This window comes from Perca flavescens, chromosome 7, assembly GCF_004354835.1.
Source record: "Perca flavescens isolate YP-PL-M2 chromosome 7, PFLA_1.0, whole genome shotgun sequence".
NCBI lineage: Eukaryota > Metazoa > Chordata > Actinopteri > Perciformes > Percidae > Perca > Perca flavescens.
Genome location: NC_041337.1, coordinates 27,723,339 through 27,742,604, shown reverse-complemented (window position 1 = coordinate 27,742,604; position 19,266 = coordinate 27,723,339). Strand labels below are relative to the sequence as shown.

The following is a 19,266-nucleotide window of genomic DNA, read 5'->3' as shown; positions in this document are numbered from 1 at the left end:
AAGTAATTTATTTTCTTGGAGACTTTATATTTGTCCCAGTTCCATACTCTAACTGGGTTCAAGTGTAAAGTGGGTTCATGCTAGAGAAGTGACACAATTAAGTATACTCAAAGGTTTTGGTATGCAAGCAAACAAAAATGTTTGATTTTTGAGTGTAGAGTTGATACTCTTTTTCCACAATGTATGTACAAAGACAAAGATTACAATGTAAAAAGGATAAACCGAGCTTGGCATACTCTGCTGAGCAGTGGCCATTGTGGTCACAAGTGGCAAGTACAGCAAATGACAAATGCTATCATGTAGTGTAACTGTAGCACAAGTGGGGAAGAGTCATAAAGTCAGCAAACTGATTCAGTTATGTCAGTTGCACAGTGATATCTAGCTTGTTTGTTTAGCAATATTCAGCCACCATAAGCTACTGGTCATACCAGACCAAGTAACTGATTTAACTTTTCTTCTGTAACAGAGTCTTCTTTCAAAAATTCTTGCTTTAAATGGTTGAACAAACATTTTACTTGTTAGGTTTTTCATATTTTACATTGGCAATGATGTGCCGAAGTCACAGTTTGATTGATGTCATTCAGCCCTTCTCTATGATTTCCTTATACATTCGTCAAGTGCGGTGTTTCAGCAGCCACAGCCGGGACTTTTAATGAAATTCACAGATATTACACCTCTTAACATGGTTTTTAAGCCTTTTCACTTCCAGTTATGGTGATTGGCATGTTGGGGTGGAGGGATTACAAGTCAAACTAAAACTTTAATAAACATCCTCTCTCACCCTACAGGTTTTACTGATCTAGAATTTAGTGCACAGCGATTCTTGCATTACAAAAGTACAAAGACCATCAGTTTACTGTATGTCATATAATGGATTTTGCACCATTTTGTACCCAAGTAGCAAGGAACAGAGGCTAGTGCACATAATCTTTGTTTTCAGTGATAAGAATGGTGCTAGTGCTACTTTTCACACAGTACACAGCTACACTGATGTTTGTCAATGGACGTTTTTCACAGCAGACATTTTGACTTGTCATAGTAGGAAAAGCACAGCTGAAATTGATAACCTTAACGATGGCTCAATTCCATCAAGTGTCCCAGTAAGATATTTCAGTGAGTCAGCATGTACAATACCAGGGCCTTTCCTAAGTGGAATGCAGCCATCATTATTGGTTTTGAATACACCTGTGCTTTTCCTACTATGACATGTCAACATGTCTGCCGTGAAAAAGGTCAATGGTTGCAGTTGACCTTTAAGAGTGTATCCAGCCAACTTTACAAGCCCTATCTTGCACCTGCAGTGCAAAGCAAAGCTTGACGCAAGTGTCTTTGCTAGTTTAAGACCGACACAGTTGTCAATTTCCCGTCCAGCGCCCCTGTCGTTTAAATAGCAAATGCACTTGCGCCCATCTTTGCGCCCATGGGCATGCTGGTCTTACAGGGAGGTGTGTTCAGGTTAATTCTTGGCATATTACTATCTTGAGGCACTGGGAAGTGATCACGCCATTGACCAACAAAAACCTGGTCTAAAGTCAATAGTGCAGCATTTCATTGTTATTTTAACAGCAAATTAGTAAAATGCGCCTAGGCTTATGCACAGCGCGCACACACTATGCTTGTTACACACACACACAGAGAAGTGCAGCAGCACACAAACATGCAAAAGATTACAAATAAAAATATTACAGTGCAAATCCGCCATCATAATAGCAATGTGCCAAGGTACAAACGTGCCTGGCTTTTAAAGGGAATGGGAGATGACACTCTGATTGGTTTATTGCATGTTATGCACAAAACACACCTATGAATTAATGAAGACACTAACTACAACCCTTTTGAACCATGCGCCCGGCGCACAGACCCTTTTTTCCGCCATCAAACTAGCCAAAGTAGATTGGGACACACCCTAAACGTACCTGCGCCATGCGGACGGCTTCATGCCGTGCGCTTAGATCGTTAAAATAAGGCCCTACGAGTTAAGATTGGAAAATCTCATCTGCACAATTATACTCACCAGCAAAAGCTCATGGATTCTCTTTGCTGTTTCCTGAAATGAATAGAAACCAAAATCCAAGGCTTAGAGTACATATAATGTAGCCTTTGGGACAACATTCTGCAGCTTGTGGCCTAAAGGTGACAATTGGACAAATATTTTGATCTCCTTTGCCATCTTGCTAGTATTCACACTTCTATAATGACATACCAACATGCCTAAGCCCTGCAGCGAATAAAGTTTGTTATATGTGATTTAACTAGGATTTGATCAGTTGATTTACCAAGATAGCGGCTGCGTTGTTCTAGCAGCATGTAATGTTACATGTTACTCAGTTATTCCTTTTTGATTATTCGTACTTAAAAATTTCTCACTATGCGACAGTTTATTTCTTCACAAAATAACTTCTTTTGTAAGTCTTTTTAAAGCCATATTTCAAGGTTTGTTTGCCCTGTTTTTGTACTGCTGTGTGACACTGTTGTGCAGGTTTAGTCTGCACACTGTACACAGGAGGATTATGTGCTTTTCCTTGCTTGTCTCCCTGCTCTCACTCTAATCTGCTCCCTGACTCTTTGCCGCTCCCTCCCCTTCTCTGCTTGGCCCGTTGTTGCCATGCCATCACATCACACTGTAATGTATGTAGCTTGATGGCCACCATGATAAGAGTCTGCGGGCTGCAGGCAGACTGTTTATATGCTGGCTGCAAACTTCTGCTTTCACACTCCTACACAATGATTATTGACACTAAATGAGCCAAAAAGTGAGCAAAAGGAAGACTTTCTTCAAATGTATAATGCAGACACACAGTTGAGAAGATTTGTTGTATTCTTAATTTACATCAGCTGCAGAGAGAAGCAGACCTTGATTTGAAAGAAGCTTATATTTGACACAGAAAATAAATCAATCTTTTTTCTAGATCTACTCTAATTTCAATTTGTTGTTGATGTTGTTTGCTGGTAATGCAAGTAAACACTTCTTCATGTTTACCTGTTGTCTTGATAAATTCATAAAATCAAAGCACAAATTATGTACAACAACACTGTCATATAATACTCACTGATCTGTTTCTCTTCTCAAACAAAAATACTGTTTTTATTCACTAATTATCAACAAGTCTACAATTCAACAATCTATAAGTTACAGTTAATGACAGCACTTCCTGCCCAGATGTATATGCAGAGTTGAGTTTTACTGACAGTAGCTGAACAGCAATTACAAAGGTTTGGGAATGAAAAGCTTTTGGAAATTATTAATGAAGATCCATTAATTGAATACTGGCATACACAAAACCACAGAATGGCTTCTCAATTTCTAAACAATGCAGCCTAATTTTTCCATCCATGTCAACAACAGCAAAACCATGCAATTCTATATTTCTGATAAAAGTGGAAGTGTTTTCCAGCCCCAAAATGCTGCAAATCAATACTGTCTTTTCCACAAAGCAGCATTTGTAAATCAGCAGGAAAAGGAAAAGGAAATATCTTGTCAGTTTCATCATTAATAGCAAACCTCACTTATGACCGCATCGCACCCACAGATCTAGAGATAGATCTCAAGTTAGAGAATCAGCTCTAGATTTAGGTTGGTAATACAGTATCAAGATGCTGCCAGATGGGTTTTACTATATCTGCCAAACTTTCTGGTTTGATGACATCTTGATGAACCAGCCAGAAATACAATGCCATTTTGAAATAAAAGCCCCCAAAAGAAAATGCAACAAAAAACAATCTCAGTAATTCAACAGCTTGCTCAACAAAAGTATAGAGTAATTTGGAGCTTGGCTGCTGGCCGCTTTTAAAATGTGTTTAATGTTGGATTTTTCTGTTGTCATAATTAGAAGTGAAAGACCATCAGGCATCTGGCAGCAGGTTGTGGTGTGTAGAGGACAGAGGGCTGAAAATCTGGCCGCTAATTATTATTAAATTATTATCCAGCCAGAAAGCCTGTAAAAACCTGTAAAAGTGTTTCTGGTGCCCAGCAAAGCTAGTTAACTAATCTTGTTGGATATTTATCAAAAAGCATCATTATCAGGATCATTATTAAATTACCAGTAGAGGCGCACAATATATTGTTTAGGTGATTCATGCTTCACTTTATGTTTAACATACTCGTTCCTGTCTCTCTGAAATTGTGTCTTTTAGTTTGTTGTACCTCATCTTAATGCGTTTTACATGAGCTGCCTGTGGCTTTAGTAAAAATGTGATGGTATTTTTTACTTCTGCAGAGGAAGAATTTTGTCAGACTAACAGTGCGTCTGGTTTAGGACTCGCTGTTGTGCCTCCTGCCCTGCTCTGAGTCTCGTCTGGCAGTGCTATGTTGTGCAGGACAGAGCTTGGCACTGTGCACGGGGGGGACAGATGGTCTTACGTGTAAAGTAGTTGGAGGTCCAGAACCATGCCCCAGCAGGGTCTCTGGCAGCTTACAAGCCTGGCCTAACGGCCACGGTCCCTGTGTGGGACTCCGACAGCGCCGGCAACAGTATGGGCCACCCAGGTGTCAACCAGACAGACAGACTCTCTCTGTCTCTTCCAACCACGACAGCCAGCTGTTTCACCTCTGCTGCTGCTGCTGCTGTCGCTGCTGCACACTGCCAACATCACAAACAGGAAAACATTATACAACAGGCCTGAAATCATGTTCAAACACAAAACAGATATCATAATAAAAGCACAATAATCCTCAGCCATTTGCATAATAGCAGCATGTAATCGATACTCTAAGATGAAATATAACAGCAGACAGATATTTTCAGACAGCTTCAGCACAGAGGCTTAAAGTCTGCTCAGCATACCGTTGATGAGTGTGTGGGTGGTTGTACCATATAAGCTTTTTAATGTGTCCACAATTGCTCATGCCAGCATATTGGACAGATAGGTTTGATGGATGGAGACAGGCTGAAGCCAAACTGCAGCGATGCTGTTTTGTAGCTGCTCGTGTTATTCATGATGTCGTTGTGGATGAAGTTATCATGGCGACACTCTAATCCCAACCAGTGCTGTGCGACCGATCCACGGCTTACGGCACCATGCAATTCATCAAGTCATCATAGATCAAGTCACACTGTCATGGGCGGCATTGAAAAAGTAACAAGGGCAAGCTATCGAGTGCCTGGATACTGTGGCAGCAGCTGAAAAAGGCATTTATTTTAGCCAACCTCCACGACTCCGGGCTGGCTGGGCTGATGCACTCCACGGTTAGTCAGCATTCCCGCCACTTTGCGGGTTCAGCTTATATTCCGTGCCCTGGAAATTAAGTTGTGCTGTAATATAGTCAAAACTACGTCTGCAACTGACTGATAAATCTACACTTTGTTGCGCCTGACTGATGGCTGTGAAAATGAAAACTCACCACGGCATGTTGCTGTGTCAAGAGGAAGGTCACTTTAGATTTTCTCCTGCACACTGAGGAACCTCTGTTCACGGGCAAGCCAAAATGACCATTTTGTCTCAGTTTTAATATTTTCTTATGCTTGTTCGGTTCAATGAGATGACAGGTTTCTAGATTTTTTTTCTTCCACTGCTTCGTCTCCCAGCTGCCTGGCTACACCGTGAGTGCAGGCTGGAAAAAACACGGCTCCTGTCTCGATGTGTCAACAATATCTATTATTTGCTGAAAGAATGGCTTTATATCTACAGAGCGGTAATTGTGTCTGAGTATGTGTGTATGTGTGGTTACATACATGAGGGGTGCTTGATAAATAGCACAAGATGACAGATCTATATTAGAGTAGCAGTCGGGGTATGACACTCCAAAGACCAATTTCAGACTGTTAACAAGGCCTGGACCAGGAATACCTCACAGCAAAATGTCACAAGGCCTCCCTTTCCACACCTCCTTACTCTCCCTCTCTCCACTCCTTCTCTGTTTCGCCCTCAGCTCTCCAGTGGACATTCAACGAATTGTAGTTCCTCTCTTTCAATTTGGCGACCATGTTACCTCGTTCCACAATGTGCTGCCCCCAGGGGATCGTGGGTAGGCAAGAGCAGCGGCCTCAGCCAGGTCCGCAGAGAGCTGATAACCTTTCAGTGTTGCTTTAGCACGCTGTAAAGAACAATAAGAGCTTATCAGCATCAACTACAGGCAAATGCTAATTCAATGTCATGCAGACAGACTGCAGAGGGATCACTCTGACGGCCTTTTGTCTCCAGCAGACAAATACCTTTAAGAAGACTGAAGTTTGTTTCTATGCTGTATCCCATCCCCTCTAATCTACGTATTGAAATATTACTGATTCCATAGTATTAATAATTTGTGTGCATGAATTAGAACATGAGATTAAACAACATTGTTAACATGTTTAAGGGATGTCATATATAACATCCACCCACAGTACCTCTTTCCAAAATCCAAACAAAACTCATTTCACAATATTGATACAACCTGTAACTTAAGTTCATACTGATCCAGTGACTTGATGCTAATTTTACTCATTTGTGCAGAGAAATTGACACATGCTGGGCTTTGTACAGGTCCATGTCTTACCTTAAATTGAAATATAAAAAAACCTTTGTTGCATTTCCTTCCCTTGTTTCCTGTCATCTCTTCACTGATGCTAATTTATAATAAAAAAGGTACAAAAATGCCCCCAAAAATAAGTAAATGTATCCCTGCAGAGAGCTTGAGATTTTCTTCTTAAAATGTACACCTTATAGCATTACATTTAATTTAAGTATTTCCAAAAGGCATCCTCACAGGAAACTTTAATCACATTATTTGTTTAACAGAATACAATAAGGCTACTTTTTAAATTTAGAATGCAAATAGGAATGAAAATATAAAAGCATGATCATTAGATTTTAGCAAATAATTCACCATTTCGTGCCATCATTATATCTCCACAAATTCAGTGCAATCCCAGTTACAGTACTGCTCTTCTTTTGCAAATGTTTATCATTTCCCTTTTTACTTGTAGATGACATCTTTGATCTGATACTGACTCAAATACACTGGAATTGTAATCCCTGTTTAAGTTTTGACCAAATTGTTGCAGCATTGAAAAGGTTTACACTTGAATTGTGAATTGTTAATCTGTGTATTTATTTGTTACATTTTGTTGAGCAATGTCAAGCCTGGTGTTGCCTTAAACAAAAAATAATGATCCCAGTCACTTCCACACAGTGAGAAATACATTACATACATAACTTATTAATTAAACGCTGTTATCAGATTGGAACTCAGAATCGATCTATACCCAAACCTCAGGTATTGGTATCAGGACTGAAAAAAGTGGGATTGGTACATCCCTAGTGGCTATAGGGCTTTTTCAGCCATTGCTGCAAACCAACAATGAACTCATGCTCTTGCTAACTCTATTCACTCCTGGTGCATAAAGAAATGCCCAAGATTCTTGCAATATACTGCACAATATGTCTGGCCTTGACGGTAAAGAGACAGGTAACATCAAACCATTTGAAGAGCTCACTGGTAAACTATTTGGCATATTGTCCACTGAGGGCAAGTTTGAGAGCAAATTGTACAATGTAGCTTCAGTAAAAGAATTCCAATAATATTATGTTGTATAATGGTATATATAATAATATAATTACTTTCAACCTAGAACCTTTTACCTAGAATTACCACACAAAATAAAAAACTTTCAGGAGGAAAGTGTGACAAAATAACAACAACAAAAAAGAATCTTGCTGTGTAGCTGCAGTAAAAGCAAGCATTAGAAGAAGAGTAATTTATGGAACACCAGCTGGCCTGTAAAGGTTACTACCACAGGCAATTCAGACCTGGTAGTTCAACAAGAACCTAATTAAAATACTACAGGCTTGTAGACACATCAGCACATGAAGATGCTTTCCTGTCTAGTGAGCATAAAATGGACAGTTTTGTTTGTTTGCCATTTTGAAGTCTCTGTCTGGGTCGGTGAATCTGTCTAATTTGCCTCTTTGCCCTCTTGTCTTTTGCCTCCTCAGCGCGAATCGTGCGGAGTCGTCAGTGGTGTGAGATGGCTCCCTGCCTGGAGGGGGAGGTCTGCAGCCTCCTGTTCAACCGATCTGGCTGGACCTGCACCAAGGGCAGTGGTCGCATCAAGACCGTCACGGTAATTTACAAGACATGACATTAATATACGCCATATGCACTTAACAGCATCACGCCAACATTTTAGAATGGGTAAACCCCGCAAGCTGATAAGTGTTATGTGAAGCGAGAGCCCAGGACTAGAGGCAGCACACAGGTATATCAATACTGAATGTCAAAGTGTAGGAAACTCATGGTGAACTGCTCCCTGTGGGTTGGAATTACAATCCACAATTTAATTGTGGGACATCCTATTGAAACAAATCAAATAAACCAAACTTCTGGGTATTACTTCTTCATTTTACATCATCTCTCTTGCACTCTGGACATTGATAATATTGTAAAGAAAGTCAGAAGCAGCATAAACAGTACTAAATGTTGAACATGGTCATTATTGGTTCTAACCCACCTCTAATATTGCTCTATTTTTTGCCCTGCAGCTAAGGAGGATTTATAAAATGCTGCTAGATTAGCTCTGCATTGTTAGTATCACATTAGCTTTGACAAAAGGCACACCTACAGTAACTGTTCTGGCTACCAAACTTCAACTTAGTATTTTGTTTATTAGGTAAAGTGTTTCACCAGATAAACCTGAATTCTTCTTGGACCAGCTTAAATACACCAGCATCTAAGGAATGCTAAGAAGGCTCAACTACAGTATCTCCTCCCAAAACTCAAATATGTCTTTTGAAGCCATCCTGTACAGAACCTCTTCAGATTAGAGTCTGTTACCAACTTGAACTGTATTTTCAGCTATATGGTCAGTTTTAATATAACTATGTAATATAACTTTGTAATGGTCATGAACGAATTTTTGCTGATTGGTTTGCTGTGTCTGATTATGGACCCCGAGAAGACTAGCAACCCATAAAGGGCTGAAATGAAATCATCTGCTGTGACATCTTTTGAGCCCCAAGTGCAACATGCTTGAAAATTTCAACTAACAGACCGTACAATAGCGAGCAGTTCAGCAGCAGCTTTCTGCCCACTTTGATTCCATGTTGATTCACCTAACAATCAAACAAACCTGTCAAACCCAGGCCAAATATCAGAGGTTTGACCTTGAACATCTACTGTGAAACTAATACTGGCAAAATGTGGATTCAGATGTGAAACAGGAGCAGCTGATTAGATTTATCTACTCTTAACAAGAGATCAGAGGTTTGAGGTTTCGGTGTCATGCTGAGAAAAATAATAATAGCTGACAACGGTCCATGACCTCTCCCTGACTTTGTGAGAGATTTAAATGAATACAAAACATGTTAAATTTTTAAAGCCTTCAATATGGTGTCATCTGGTCGTCTGTAGGCTCCTCTCACAGTGCAACATGCATCCAATGCCTCAGAGCTTCCAATGCTGCAGTGCTGATTGAGGCTCTTCTCTGTGATTAACTTTTACTGTATTTGATTCACAATACACAGGGAAAACAAAGCCAGTATGTCTTATCAGTGAGGGTTTGAGCTTTTATATGTTGGTGTCATTATAAAGGAAGAATTATAAATATTCATTATGAGTGTTTGGAAGCCATGAGTGGAAAAACAAACAAACTGTAAAGGCGCCTATAGACAGAAAGCCACTCTCCGAGCGCTACTGCTTGCCTGGTCAACGGCTGAGTCGCCATGGATACAGGTCTAAATTTCACACCAAGCAACTTTATGCTCAGTGGAAATGGAGGGGTTCTCTCTATAAAACGCAGGCTAGTTTTCCCACCAGGTGACTGTCTTGCTTCACCAATTAGCTAATCTGTGCTTGAAATGTCCATTAAGCACAATTATAGTTAGACTCTAACTCTGTCTCCTCAAGCATCTGTATGCTGTGTTTGTGTTCAGTGGTTGGCACTACACGAGTCCAGCTTTTATTTTTTTCAATTTAGGTTTAAATTTTCTCTGTTGAGGGATGTAACTTACCGAGACAGAGCAAGTGAAATAGCACAGTACAGCATGTTGATGTCAGCATGAGATGACAGGACGGACAGAGCAGGAGAGACTGCTATCCTCATCGTCAGGTACACAAGCTCAAAGGTCAACCTGTGACTGGATCTCTTGATTTTCACTCACTCTCTCTTTCTTTTATCTCCCTCACTTGTTGTCTCTTTATCTCTCTCTCTCTCTCTCCCTCTCGCTGCTCCTCGGCCTCCTCCGTCCAGCAGCCCTGGGCAGCTGCGGCAGATTTCATGCACGCATTCCCATCGTGCTCTAATCTACCCTGACAGCACACTTAGGTTAGTGTTTTGCTTTTGTACATACATTTACAAAAAAATGCAGATTATGTGTTCCACTGCATATTCTTTATTAGCTGTTGCTGAGGAGAGTTTTATTGTAGAAGTTAATCACAAGTGATGCTGCTGTTTCTTGTTTGAGGGGGCAAGGATAGGAAGGATTTGGCAGCAGAAGAGAGGAGGTATCCAGAGGTATTTGTTGTAAGACCTGAAGTGGGAGGATAGCACATTCTGGAAGATAAATGAAAATGAGAAATCTATAAAGAGGATTGATCAGGCTGGAGCATGGAGAGTAGATGGGGGGGGGGGGGAGAGAGAGAGAGAGAGAGAGAGAGAGAGAGAGAGAGAGAGAGAGAGAGAGGGAAGGAGATCTGTCCACATCTGTGTGCAAGTATCTGAGTGTAGAGAGGGAGTTTTAATTGTGAGAGCATCGGTCTTCACATGTTCATAATCACATTACATAGGAGCACTCAGTGTGACAATGTGGGTTTCTGAAAGCTGGTAATGGCTGCACTCATTATTCTTGCTGTGGTGCGTAGGCTTGATGTAGGTGGAGTTAGCCACTGAAATAAAGTGACAAATTTACCTGATGGAGGCAGATCATGCATCTGCTAAAACACATAATATACTGCTTATATCTGTTAAACATAGGGTTGGGATTCTATAGCATTTTTATAACATCTGAATCCAGTATTGAACTCACCTATCAAATCTAGTTAAGCTTTCAACAATTTTAAGGTAACTAAAGTTAAAAATGATTCAATTAAGATCTGTATTTTGTGGACTAAGAGAAACACTTCAGTTTTGAGCGGCAGCCTAATTATTGCTCACAACCTGTAGCTACAACCTAACCATGAGTTAAGCAGCAGAGGATATGAAATGTTGATTAAATGAATATGACACATTGAAAAAATTAATGTTGCCTACTGACTTTCGCACCTTATTTTTCACAAGCGAATTCAGATCTATGAGGTTCATATGTTTAAATCACTGAAATGATTTATGATCAAAAGTTTGTTGGGAAACTGACGGAGTACACAGAAAGCCAACAGCAGTTGAGCAGTTTGATCAAATCTGAAAATATTTATAAACTGTTATTTAAGATAGGAAAGGCGATAAAAAGACTTGCTTGTGCATTTCACAACAGCATTCCTTAATCGAGCAGCTGTGTTGTGTAACTAAAAACATACATATGTATTTTCCTCGAGGGAACAATCTCTGCTGTCATCAGTTATTTTTCAGATGTAGCCTGCTTTTGTTTTGTCATGTTTTTGCATCAGTTTCTTTACTGCTACTGTAGGTTGGAGTCGGTCAACAAGGGTACGCTGTTCCTATATTGAGTGCTGCTGAAATGACTTGCTGAGATTACCATGTAAGTTTGTTTGTGACACCAACAGCCCCCAGAGGATGACTCCTAATTTTAGTGACCAACTAATCTTGTCACGCTCTGGACGGGGTAGGACACAAAAGCAGAACACAGGGCGAGTTCAATAATACTACTGTTTATTAGAAAATGAAAAATGTAGATGGTGTTCCGTCGTGGAGGTTATGGGAGTGAGTATGGTTAGGTTGTGGCTCAGCAGAAGTACAAAACGGCAGGCGAGAATAGTCGGGATCAGGCTGGGGGTCCAGAGACACGGAGAGCAAGGCAGAGGTCGGCACGGGGAGTCCAAACAGAAGATCCAGTTGAGGGGGGAACAAAGGCAGTGGCCGGCGGTGGAGGGAGAACGGCGTCTAGGAGGCAGAACACAAAAACACGATGAGGGAAAAAAAAAAAGGCAAAACTACGGGAAACTCAGAATAATGACTAGAACTGGAGATAGCTAAATAATGCACAGGAACGCAAGTGATAGTCACGTGGCTGAAACAATTATTTGGCGGGGACTGAAAGCAGACCTCTCCCTAATATAGGGAGAGTGGCAATCAGCCCCAGGTGCGTGGACTGGAGCAGGTGTAGTAGATTGTAGTGATTGCAGCAGCCTTGGTGCCGGGGTGCCTTCAGTGGTAGTGAGAATTCAGGAAACTGAGGAATAAAAAGAGACGGACGGAGACAAACAACACAGACACAAAAAGGGGCAGAGGCAAGGGAGACACACAAAAGGGAAGGGGAGACAGCTCAGGGAGGTGGGGCCCTGACAAATCTTTTCTCTATCACCACTGTGAGGTCAAAAGGTCTCTTTGACTTACACTTTAACACTGTCCATACATCATAATGAAAACTGACTTTGCTGTGAATATTCATTGTCCTTTTAGGATGAATTCTGACCTTTCCTCTTGTGCCGCTATCAGTCTAAAATGTAGACAAGAAATATTAAAATCTTAAAGGCAGTGTTCTGCCATGAGATTTACTGAGCGCATTTATTCTCCTCAGAGGAGGAACTCTTTGCATTTTGGACACGCTATGAGCTGCCCTCAGGCCAAAAACAAAAACTTTGCACCAGAAATCATGCATTCAAATTTCCATGATTTTCCATGACAGTCATGCTTTCAGTGGGATAAAACCCTCGGATTTAAACAACCCCATGGCATTTCCTCGAGTGCCCATTCATGGCCAACTTACTGTAAGAATAGCTAGTTAAGTTTTTCCAACACTTGTTGCTTGATGGGTCTTGATCAGCTGCTAATTGCAGATGCAGTTTGCCAATATTTATGACATTTAACCTTTAATCGCCCACTGCTCCACCCGCTGGACATTAGCACTATGTATAACTTTCACAGGCTGCTATCCATCCATCCATCTTCGTCCGCTTATCCGGTGTCGGGTCGCGGGGGGAGCAGCTCCAGCAGGGGACCCCAAACTTCCCTTTCCCGAGCAACATTAACCAGCTCCGACTGGGGGGATCGAGGCGTTCCCAGGCCAGGTTGGAGATATAATCCCTCCACCTAGTCCTGGGTCTTCCCGAGGCCTCCTCCCAGCTGGACGTGCCTGGAACACCTCCCTAGGGAGGCGCCCAGGGGCATCCTTACCAGATGCCCGAACCACCTCAACTGGCTCCTTTCGACGCAAAGGAGCAGCGGCTCTACTCCGAGCTCCTCACGGATGAGTGAGCTTCTCACCCTATCTCTAAGGGAGACGCCAGCCACCCTCCTGAGGAGACCCATTTCAGCCGCTTGTACCCTGGATCTCGTTCTTTCGGTCATGACCCAGCCTTCATGACCATAGGTGAGGGTAGGAGCGAAAACTGACCCGGTAGATCGAGAGCTTTGCCTTCTGGCTAAGCTCTCTTTTCGTCAACGGTGCGATAGATTGAATGCAATACCGCACCCGCTGCCCGATTCTCCGACCAATCTCCCGCTCCATTGTCCCCTCACTCGCGAACACAACCCCAAGGTACTTGAACTCCTTCACTTGGGGTAAGGACTCATTCCCTACCTGGAGAAGGCATTCCATCGGTTTCCTGCTGAGAACCATGGCCTCAGATTTAGAGGTGCTGATCCTCATCCCAACCGCTTCACACTCGGTTGCGAACCCGATCCAGTGAGTGCTGAAGGTCGCAGGCCGATGATGCCATCAGGACCACATCATCTGCAAAGAGCAGCGATGAGATCCCCAGCCCACCAAACTGCAACCCCTCCCCACCCCGACTACGCCTCGATATCCTGTCCATAAATACTACAAACAGGATTGGTGACAAAGCGCAGCCCTGGCGGAGGCCAACCCTCACCTGAAACGAGTCCGACTTACTACGAGAACCCGGACACAGCTCTCGCTTTGGTTGTACAGAGATTGGATGGCCCTGAGAAGAGACCCCCTCACCCCATACTCCCGCAGCACCTCCCACAGTATCTCCCGGGGACCCGGTCATACGCCGCCTTCTCCAAATCCACAAAACACATGTAGACCGGTTGGGCATACTCCCAGGCTCCCTCCAGGATCCTTGCGAGAGTGAAGAGCTGGTCCGTTGTTCCACGACCAGGACGGAATCCGCATTGTTCCTCCTCAACCCGAGGTTCGACTATTGGCGAACCCTCCTTTCCAGCACCTTGGAGTAGACTTTACCAGGGAGGCTGAGAAGTGTGATACCCCTATAATTGGCACACACCCTCTGGTCCCCCCTTTAAAAAGGGGAACCACCACCCCAGTCTGCCACTCCTTTGGCACCGTCCCAGACTTCCACGCAATGTTGAAAAGGCGTGTCAACCAGGACAGCCCCTCCACACCCAGAGCCTTGAGCATTTCTGGACGGATCTCATCAATCCCGGGGCTTTGCCACTGTGTAGTTGTTTGACTACATCAGTGACTTCCGCCTGGGAAATCGGCGACAATCCCCATTATCCTCCAGCTCTGCCTCTAACATAGAGGCGTATTAGTCGGATTCAGGAGTTCCTCAAAGTGCTCCTTCCACCGCCCTATTACCTCCTCAGTTGAGGTCAACAGTGTCCCATCCTTACTGTACACAGCTTGGATGGTTCCCCTTCCCCCTCCTGAGGTGGCGAACAGTTTTCCAGAAGCACTTTGGTGCCGACCGAAAGTCCTTCTCCATGTCTTCTCCAAACTTCTCCCACCCGCTGCTTTGCCTCTTTCACGGCAGAGGCTGCAGCCCTTCGGCCCTTCGGTACCCTGCAACTGCCTCCGGAGTCCTCCGGGATAACATATCCCGGAAAGACTCCTTCTTCAGTCGGACGGCTTCCCTGACCACCGTTGTCCACCACAGTGTTCGTGGGTTACCGCCCCTTGAGGCACCTAAGACCCTAAGACCACAGCTCCTCGCTGCAGCTTCAGCAATGGAAACTTTGAACATTGTCCACTCGGGTTCAATGCCCCCAGCCTCCACAGGGATGCACGAAAAGCTCCGCCCGGAGGTGTGAGTTGAAAGTCTGTTGGACAGGGGCCTCCTCCAGACGTTCCCAATTTACCCGCACTACACGTTTGGGCTTACCAGGTCTGTCCAGAGTCTTCCCCACCCTCTGACCCAACTCACCACCAGATGGTGATCGGTTGACAGCTCTGCCCCTCTCTTACCCCAGTGTCAAAACATACGGCCTCAGATCAGATGAAACGATTATGAAATCGATCATTGACCTTGGCCTAGGGTGCTCTGGTACCAGGTACACTTATGAGCATCCCTATGTTCGAACATGGTGTTCGTTATAGACAATCCATGACTAGCACAGAAGTCCAACAACAAACAACCACTCTGGTTTAGATCAGGGAGGCCGTTCCTCCCAATCACGCCTCTCAGGTGTCTCCATCATTGCCCACGTGTGCGTTGAAGTCCCCCAGCAGAACAATGGAGTCCCCACTGGAGCCCCATGCAGGACTCCAGTCAAGGTCTCAAGAAGGCCGAATACTCCGAACTCCTGTTTGGTGCATATGCACAAACAACAGTCAGAGTTTTCCCCCCCCACAACCCGCAGGCGTAGGGAGGCGACCCTCTCGTCCACCGGGGTAAACTCCAACACAGCGGCGCTCAGCCGGGGGCTTGTGAGTATCCCCACACCCGCCCGGCGCCTCACACCCTGGGCAACTCCGGAGAAGAAAAGAGTCCAACCCCTATCCAGGAGTATGGTTCCAGAACCAAGACTGTGCGTAGAGGTAAGCCCCACCAGATCTAACCGGTAGCGCTCCACCTCCCGCACCAGTTCCGGCTCCTTCCCCCACAGAGAGGTGACGTTCCACGTCCCCAGAGCCAGCGTCTGCCGCCCGGGTCTGGTCCGTCGAGGCCCCTGACCTTCACTGCCACCCATGTGGCATCGCACCCGACCCCAACGGTTCCTCCCACAGGTGGTGGGCCCATGGGATGCTGCTAGTACAAGGAAAAAAATCATGAATTAATGTGTCAATGGATTAGACCTTCATTTTTCATTCATTTTTCCACTCATTGTGGTCAAGAACTGCCTGTCATAAAACATAATCCAAATACAATGTATGGCAGAGGGTAAAACTGAAACCTTTACAAAAGTGGTGTCTCACCAGTCACTACCTTCAAAGCACTCTTGGCTGTCAAATTATTTATTAAATCCTTGAAAACTTCAAATCTGTGAAAGGTTCTAATAATAATTCAAATAAAGTCCATTGTTTAAATGTAGGTTAATTGTGTTAAATGGTTATTAAATAACACACACACACACACACACACACACACACACACAACCACACACACACACACCTTAGACACATTCCCCTGCACCTGCAACTCTTTCTAAACACAGCCTCCTTTCCGCAGCCCGTCCTCATGTGTGTGCAGCTCACGGTGGCACAGCCAGGTCACAAACTCCAGCCTAACCTGCTAATGGTGTTTGCATATGCAGCCTGCTCTCCACTGCCAGCTAGCCATTAATATGAATCACTCTCTGGAGGCCCCCCCAAACAAGCTGGCAATTTGTCTTCACTAGTGAGCTGCTGAAAGGTCTACATACGATATTCTCTGAGGTGAAAGGCGCAATTCGGGAGGGGCGGGGTGGGGTGTTATGTGGTTGGTTTCATACACTTGACAGGGGAAAGGGGGTGGGGGGGTTTCAATTGTTAAGTTATACAAGAGCACAGTTGTGTGTTGTGTGTGTGTGTTAGTGTGTGAATATATGAAGGGTGGAAATGGCTGTCAGGTGGAAAATTGACAAGACAGACAGTAAAATGTTTTTTCTCCTTTCCGGCAAACAAGAGGGTTGTGAGATTGCATCACTTGCTCCCTGCTTGGTGAGCGCTCTGTTGAGAGCACTACTAAACTCTATTATCAGCCTTTGCTAATCAAGTGATGGGCTGAAATTAAAACTGCGCATAGAAATGCTTCTTCAGAGCAGGGTAAGAAGAGACTATTCCCACAAATATTATGTTGTGGGCTTCAAATGTTCCTTCACAGTTTAGAGCGAGCTTAAATTATGACTATTAAGTACTTAAACCCTTATTTGATCATATTCAGACTGCGGTTTGATGTGTACTTCATCCCTCAGACAATATACGACAGTAGCTGGGTTAACACCCACACAGCAAATGCCACTGCTCAGCTAGTGTGTGGCCTGTAGAGACCCAGAACAGTTGCAGTTGGCCGTTTTTTGCCAAACGAAGGAGAGTTGCAAAATAGACAGTACACACACAGACATACACACACAGCACGACCCAGTGGGACAGAAAGGCTTGCATCATGTTCTTTAGCATTTTCTCTTTTTTTTCACCTCTGGTGGTCCTCCACCAGCTATGTACTCTTTTTTCCAGCGTCAGTCAGAGTAAAAAACAAGATAGTGGAGTGTGTGTAGTCCTGCCAGTGCTGCTGTAAACATGAAGACATCATAACCAGTTAGCTCTGCAGTCCTTTTGGGCGCCTGGGTAGCTCACCTGGTAGAGCACCTGCCCATATATAGAGGTTCACTCCTCGATGCAGCGGCCGCGGGTTGGACTCCGACTTGTGGCCCTTTGTTGCATGTCATTCCCCCTCTCTCTCCCTTTTCAAGTCTAAGCTGTCCTATAAAAATAAAGGCCTAAAATGCCCAAAAAAATATTCTTAAAAAAAAAAGAAAAAATTAGAAGCTCTGCAGTCCTTTTGAAAGGATGCCATATGACACAAAATCTTGATTTGTAAAGGAAAAATGAATTCATGTGTACCTTAATGAGAAATAGATGTTGGGAATTAGGAAGGTACAGATTCAATTATTGGTAATTTATCAAAGATGTTTTATCAATATTAACAAAGAATATGTGAATATGTGTATTAATAACTTCATCAAATTGACAAAAAAGGGGGCACTACCCTGGAATCAGGGACCAATAACTGAACTGTGAAAACGGTCTCATAGGTGTCGCGGTGCCGTGGTTCGAGTGACGAACGGAAGGCTTATTAGCTCGCTTGTACAGTAACTAACTTCTCCGCGGTGGGAGATAGCAGTGTAGCATTACAGTTTCAATAAGCTACAGTATCAAACACAACATATATCAACAAGTACCGTGATCCAGTACTTTCACAGCAATAAATTGGACTTGGTGGTCACAATCATATTAATAGTAAGACATGTGCAACAGTAGCACTTATTAATTAATCACATTCAATGTCGTAACAAGCTGTAGCAATAGTGTTTACTGACATTAATAACATACACCTATATTTCTCTGACCAGAAACTTTAGCCCATAGATGCTCCACGGTAAACAAACGGATCTGTCTCACTCGTCAGTGATTCACGGAAAAAACTGGTTTCTCTCCAAAGGCAGCGAAGAACCAGTTCAGTCAACTCAATAATAAAAGCGCTGTCCCTGTTGTCCGATTTCTTAACGTTTTCTCTTCTGCAGAGATGAAACACTGATGCGTGTTTCCACAGGATCCAGGGTGTTCCCAGAACACCAAAAATAGTCCACTCATCCGGAAAATGAAGTTATTAATTAGAGATTTGACTGCATGCCTTCATTCAGCAACGGGGGTTGCAATCAAAAAGCACAGAGGAGAGCACCCTTTCGCAGCTTTCATGTGCAGTGGATGACAATGAGAAGTGGGTGACCATGGGCATGGCCCCTGCTGCATTCAGAGACCCTGACCAATAGGGAATCAGAGTTCTTGAAGGTGACGTGTAGGTGTGAACTACAACATTTGTAGTTTTTAGAACTCCGGCCATCTTTTCTCATGGAGGTGTGACTTTTAGGCTTTTACAGTTGCATGGAGGCCACATTCTCTTTGTTTGAAAAGGGCGCTCAGGCCGCATGTGGGACAAGTGGTTTCCTTTGTCTCAGAGGTCACATGCTCTGAGATCTTTGTTTAAAAGATAGTGTTTAACCATACTGCTCGGTTCCCAACATAGAGAAATAGGGAAGCATCTGCTTGAATAGAAAATGTTACAAATGTGGTGAGAAAACCAAGAAAAATTGCATTTATCACCCCACATCAATACAAATGTTCCTGTCCAGTTATGAAAGAGTTATGAAAGGATCACCTCTTATGAAAGAGGTGATAAAATTACACAGACAAATGATGCAGTTCCACAGTGTCGTTATATAACACTTGCTCGCACCTCAGCTATAAAAGCTTCCATGTCAACGACAAACAACCAGGCAGCCAAGTCATGTGTCACCATGGTCACTGCTGTGCTGGCAACCCATCTGACCA

The 19,266-nt window shown here is 43.5% G+C and overlaps 1 protein-coding gene across 1 annotated transcript in view; it reads left to right on the top strand.

Moving 5' to 3' along the window:
* Positions 1–19,266, top strand: part of tafa5l (TAFA chemokine like family member 5, like) — a 49,012-nt gene that overhangs the window by 18,796 nt on the left and 10,950 nt on the right. Inside the window, exon 3 of the mRNA XM_028584126.1 lies at positions 7,915–8,042. Within this exon, the coding sequence (XP_028439927.1) occupies positions 7,915–8,042 (128 nt within the window). The remainder of the gene's footprint in view (positions 1–7,914; positions 8,043–19,266) is intronic.